The following is a 6,149-nucleotide window of genomic DNA, read 5'->3' on the forward strand; positions in this document are numbered from 1 at the left end:
AAGCCCTCCATGTGCCGTCAGCCCGAGCACCTGGGCTGGGGCCCCAGGGAGTGGGGAGGCGGCTCCGGGGACACAAAAGTCCCGGCGGCTCCGGACTGCGCCCGGGCACGGGCAAAGCGGGGTGGGGGTGGGGGTGGGGGGAGCTGGAGCTCGGGCCCAGAGAGGGGGCGATGGAATCCGCCCTCATTTGCACGTCGTCTGGGGCCCGGTCAATTTGCTTAATCACCGCTCTAAATGGCAGCGGCCCCACAACAAAGCGCTCCCATTCACAGGTTTAAAGGGTCGCAGCGCTCGCTTTAAATGAGAAAAGCCCGCAACAAAGCGGGATAAAGCCAAGTTCCCCAACTTGAGGAATGCCTCGGGTCGCCCACGAAATCCTCTCGGCGGCCTTGGGGCAGAAAAGTCGGGGCCCCCTTCGCGCGGGCCGGGGGCGGGGAGGGCGCGGGTGCGTGAATAACCCGCCACCCATACTGGGTTTCTTAAGAACCAGCTCGCGTTCCTTAGGAACCAAGTACAACCGCGGTCCCCCGGCCCAACTGCCAGGCAAAGCAGATTTCCCGCAAGTGGAGCTAGACTCTCCCGCCCCCCAAAATTGGGCACGCCTCCAAGTTTCCCTTCGGTAAAAGCAAAGAACTCCGGAGGCCAGGGAAGACCCCCGGGATGGGTCCTAGGGCGTCTCCCCCGCCAAGGAAAGCCATTTAAGGGAACCTCGGGGTCTCCCAGGCACGGGTCACCGGAGGCTGGCGCGGGGACTCGGCCGCCACAAAGTAGTTCAACTCGGCCTCCAAGTTCTGCCCGGGATCCGGGCAGGACGGCCCCATCCCCCACTCCCCCGGCCCCGCCCGGGGGCGCATCCCGCGGCCTCCCACCCGCCCCCGCGCGGCCCGACGGGCACTCACGGTGCGCGCTCCTCCGGGCGACAGGGGTCCGTTGGGGAGGTACGGGCTGCTCAGGTCCGGGATCATCAGGAAGGGGTACCCGGGGTAGGGGGGGCCCTTAAAGAACGCGCCGTCCTGGGGCCTTCTCACTGCCGGCAAAAACCAAGGCGCGGGTGAGGCCGGGAGCCCCCCACCCGGGATCCCCATCCTGGGGCGCGGGGGAACCCTAGACGGCCCGGGCCCGGGGCGGGCACGTACCTTCGGTGAAGTAGTCCCGCGGCCGCTGGAAAGCGTCCCGGGCGGGCTGCGGGCGCCGCTCGGCCTGCCGAGGAGACACAAAGGCGCGGGCGGGTGAGCGGAACGCGGGGCCGGGGTCCCCCCGGAGTGGGGGGCGGGCGGTGGGCCGCGGGGGCCTCCTCACCTCCGAGTCCGAGCTGCTGCTCTGGTTCTCCGACTCGTTGACCAGGGACGACTTGACCTCGTCCAGGTCCCGCTGCGCCGAGGCGCTGTCGCTGCTCGGCTCCTGCTCCTCGCCCCCCTCGTCTTGGAAGGGGATCAGCTCGTCGTTCGCCCCGAGGTCGTCCCCTCCTCCGGCCGCCCCGGCCTCCGAGCCGCCGCCGCCGCCGCCACCTCCGCCGCCGCCGAGCTGGGGCATGGTGGGGCCGCCGCGCGGGCCGGGGCCGCCGCTCTCCGAGCCCCCCCTGCCGCCCGCACCCGCGCCCGGCCCCGCGGCCGCAGCGGCCCGAAAGTTTGACAGGGCGTGGCCGGGCGGGAAGCGGGGCGGGGGCGGCGCGGCTCCGGCCCCTCTGGCAGCGCCGAGCCCCCGGCTCCTCCGCTCGCCGCCGCCGCCGCCTGCTCGGCCCGGGTGTCCCAGCGCCCGGCCCGCCGGGGAGGGGCGCGCGGGCCGGGAGGGAGGCTGCCGGGCTGGGCCGGGGAGCCGGAGGGCGGAGCCCCGGCTGCAAGCTGACACCGCAAGCCTAGCCGAGCCCGGCGCGCGCACACACTCACACACACACACACACACACACACACACACACACACACACACACACTCACACACTCGCCCTTGCACACCGCCCACTCACACCTTCTGCGGGCTGCGCCTCCCCGCGGCGTGCACCGCCCCCTCCCCAGGACTCGCCCCGGCGGCCCTCCCCCCAACCCTCGGGCCGACAGACCCCACCTCTCGCCATCCCTTAACTTTTTCTTGCAAAGCACCCCCAGAACTCCGCCCCGGTCCCACGCCCCCTCCCGCCGCCGCGGCGCCTGGGCGGGCGGCACTGCCCCCTGCGGGAAAGCCTCGGACGCGCAGGCCGGCGGCGGACGGTCCCACGGCCTGGAGTCCCTGGGAGCGCGCGGCCCGGCCCGCCCAGGTCGCCCTCGCGGGATGGAGAGGACAGGGGGTCACGGAGATTCAGGGCGCCCCGGAATAGGTGAGGTAGGCTTTCGGCTCTTCTTCGCGGTGGGGTTCCAGAAGGTCCCCCTGCTCGAATCCCCCCCCATAATTGGAAACCAGGACACAAGTCCGTAATTCCGGGTCTGGGGTCCAGAGAGGGTTTGGATCCGGTGGGTTACGAAGGAAAAGTGCCCGCGCAATGGCCGCGGAAGCAGGTCACAAAGCTGCCTTGGTGGCCAAGGAACATAGGGGAAAAAATGCCCAATCACCTTCATCCTTTAAGAAATGCCAGTTAATATGGCCTTAAGATACCATCCCTCTCCTGCAAGACGGGGGAGGTTTTAAAAAGTTTATGATGCCTTTGCCATCCAAAGTGGGGAAATCCTTGTGAGGGCATAAAGTTTAAAAATCACACGGGAGGGCAGTAGGGGGGAATATCTAAAACTATTTTTATATAGTTCTGGGAGAGGAGCTTTCTACAGATACCTACACTCATGGACAAAGTCACATATACAAGGAGGTTGAAAATAGCAGGGGGGTGGGATGGGTGGGTAAAATGAGTCCTAGGTCTTCCTTACAGGCAATTCAGTATGAGAACATAGACTGATTTCACGTAAGGACCCTAGAATAATTTGGGACAAATACACATAAAACAGATGGTGTATGTGGCACTCACTATTTCCTTTTTGTTTTAAAAAATTTACATGCGTATATTTTTTTCTCCCTGAAAAAAAAGTCTGAGAATATTCACACCAATTATTTTCAGCAAGTATTTCTGGTGAGAGGAGAGGGACAGTTTTGTTTTCTACTTTGTACTCCATTTTACTGACAACAAGCAAGTATGCCTTTCCCATTTTCTTTTTACATAATATATGCATAGTCTCATAAAACTTTTTCAAACAATATAGATGTATCTCCAGTAGTATCATGAATGAAAAATAAAAGTTTCTCTTCTCCCCCAGAATACTGGACTCTTCTCCCCGATTAATCACTGCTGCTAGATGGTGTAGTAACCATCCTGACATTTGCCCAGGCAGTCACATACATATGTAAGTACCTGTGCAAACATTCAGATTTCCTTTTACACTAACAGAATTATAGTTTAAAGTGTGTACGCTGTGTTATTTTTGTAAGATTTTTAAAGTCAGCAGCTTTTTCTTGTGACCCATAAACACATGAAAAGCCTGTTGTATTGGTTTCCTGCGGCTGCTGTAACAAATTCCCACAAACTTGATGAAACAGTGGAGATGTATTCTCACGGGGCTCTGGTGGCCAGAAGTCTGAAGTCAGTTCCTCAGAGCCAAAACCGAGGTATTGGCAGGGCTCTGTTCCCACCAGAGACTCCTGGGGAGAGGTTGTTCCTGGCCTCCTCTGGCTTCTGATCCTGGAGTCCCAGCCTCTGTGGCCACATGGTGTCCTCTTCTGAATGTCCAGTCTCCCTCTGCCACTTGTGAAGGCATTTCCACCCTGATCATCCAAGGTTAGCATCTAGTCCTGACAAATTCTGGGGGTCAGGGTGTGGGTGCAGCTGTGGGAGGGGTTGTCAGCCTACCACACCTATTAACTTTGAAGAAATGCAAATCAAAACATCCCAGAAATGCCATTTTTCATCTATCAGATTGGCAAAGGCGGAGAGAATGGCAAACACCTATAGCTGCTGGGCGTGCCCTTGTGTAATTCTTGAAAGGAAGTTTGGCAACACTGATGAAAAACACTTGAAAGTGTAAACCCTCTGACTCAGCGATGTACTTCCAGGATTTTAAACTAAGGAAATAACCGACTAGACAAAATAAACCTGTAGAAGTGTGTTCATGGCAGCATTGTTTTACACAGTGGAAAGCTGGAAGCAATCTCAGTGTCCCAAATTGAGAATTGTTAAATAAATGATGGTGCCATTCATGCAATGGAACGCTGGGCCATTGTGGAAATATGTTAATATGGAAAGAGGCTCCTAACAATGAGTGAAAGTAGCAAGTCAAGATGAACACATCTAGACTTCTACTTCCCATTCAAATAGAGTTTTGATATCAGATTGACCCTTTCACCTAGAACAACTGTTAACACTGGATAAAATTCCAATTGAAACAGCAACAACAAAAATCACCAGCTGATATGAAGGCAACCAATCAACCAAGTCAGCCAGGACTTGAGGAATCAAGCTGTGTGCTAAGAATATCTTTTTGGAATGGTGGAAGAAAAATCAAAAGAAGGATATTTTATGACACCTGGAAAGTATATGAAATTAAAATTTCAGTGTTGATAAAGTTTTTTTGGAACATGCTCACACTCATTAATTTACGTAGTTTCTATGGCTGCTTTCACAGGACAGTACGATAGAGACTGTATGTGGCACTCCATTGCTCCATCCCACCGTTTGGTGTGGTGATAACTAAACTGTGTTTTGAGTGCCATGTATATCACTTTACCTCGAACTTTTATGTTACTTTTTTTGGTTACCAGTGTGTACACATGTCACACTGAGAAAAGTGGTCTTCAAATGTTATGATTTAAAGACACAATGAACTTCAGATTATTTTGTTATCAAGTTAGATGATAATGCATTTTTTATTACTCAGTGACACCAGCTATGCCAAAAGAATATGCACCGACATTACCAGATCAAGCACTCATCACATTTTTACCAACTGACAGGAAAGGAATGGTCAGAAAAATTAGAAAATGGAAAACAGAATATCTCATCACAGCAAAATTTCTTCACAGAGTATAAGTTTCCTAGCAGCACAAAGAAAGCTGTTTACTGATAATGAGTTAACTAAATTGTATTTGATTACAGCAGTCAAAGAAGAGTTTCCAGAAAAAATAAACCTGTTTAAGACTTTCAGCATTGCTTGAAGAGCTGAGGACCTTGGGAGCAACATCAATAGCTGATTAGAAAACAAGGCAAATGATTTCAATTGATTTTTCTGATTTGTCTTCACTCTTGCTAAGTTGTCAGATGCTCCCACTGCTATACAGTTATTGTTTATTCGTGGGGTCAATGCCAATTTAGAAGTGAGTGAAGAATCAGCCTCTGTGAATAGTCTGTGTGGAATAAACCACAAAGAAAAATATTTTCAAAGAAGTTGAGAAAGCATGAATTAAGTACAACATGAAGTAGAATCTACTAAGATGTGCTGTAACAGATGGAGGTAAAAATACATGTGGGCTTCCTTTATCCAGTGTATGGACAAATGAGGAGAAAAATGGGGACAAAAAGTAAATGAGTAATAGGGTGGGAGGTGGGGTATTGGATGTTTTGGGGGTTCTTTTTTACTTTTATTTTTATTTTTATTCTTATTTTTATTTTTGGAGTAATAAAAGTATTCAGAAATTGATTGTGGTGATGAATGCACAACTATATGATGATACTGTTAACAACTGATTGTTCACATTGGATGATTATGTGGTATGTGAGTGTATCTGAGTAAAATTGCATAAAAAATATGTGTGCGGCAAAATCAAGGCTTCTTCAGACAAATTTACAAAGTTTGTGGAAATGCAAGGTATGTATATAGCCTGTGGCATTTATTATATCATTCATCAGCAAGTATTTTGTAGAAAACATTTGAGTCTATTCTGTGTTATTGAGCTAGAAGTATCAAATGGTAAACATTTTTCGCTCTGATGGACTTATCATCAGTTTTGTAAATTTTTGTCAGAAACAGAGGCTGAATACCCTGCATTCACCTACCACAAAACTGTTGGATGGCTTAGGGATAAAATTTTACCACAGTTTTTTGAGCTCAGGACTAAGATTGAAATTTTTCTAAACCAGAAGAACTGTTCTCAACTGCTATTATCAAACAGTGCATGGCTTTGAAAATTAGTATTTGTTACAGACTTGATAATATTTCTTAATTAATTACACTAAAATT

The 6,149-nt window shown here is 51.5% G+C and overlaps 1 protein-coding gene across 1 annotated transcript in view; it reads right to left on the reverse strand.

The window, feature by feature from the left end:
• TCF7L1 (transcription factor 7 like 1) overlaps positions 1 to 1,816 on the reverse strand; it is a 185,499-nt gene extending 183,683 nt beyond the window's left edge. The window contains exons 1-3 of the mRNA XM_037806554.1: positions 1,300 to 1,816; positions 1,137 to 1,200; positions 900 to 1,027 (exon numbers count right to left, since the gene is read on the reverse strand). Of these exons, the coding sequence (XP_037662482.1) occupies positions 900 to 1,027; positions 1,137 to 1,200; positions 1,300 to 1,533 (426 nt within the window). The 5' untranslated portion in view covers positions 1,534 to 1,816. The remainder of the gene's footprint in view (positions 1 to 899; positions 1,028 to 1,136; positions 1,201 to 1,299) is intronic.
• Positions 1,817 to 6,149: the final 4,333 nt, after the last annotated feature.

This window comes from Choloepus didactylus, chromosome 17 (genome assembly GCF_015220235.1).
Source record: "Choloepus didactylus isolate mChoDid1 chromosome 17, mChoDid1.pri, whole genome shotgun sequence".
Classification (NCBI taxonomy): domain Eukaryota; kingdom Metazoa; phylum Chordata; class Mammalia; order Pilosa; family Megalonychidae; genus Choloepus; species Choloepus didactylus.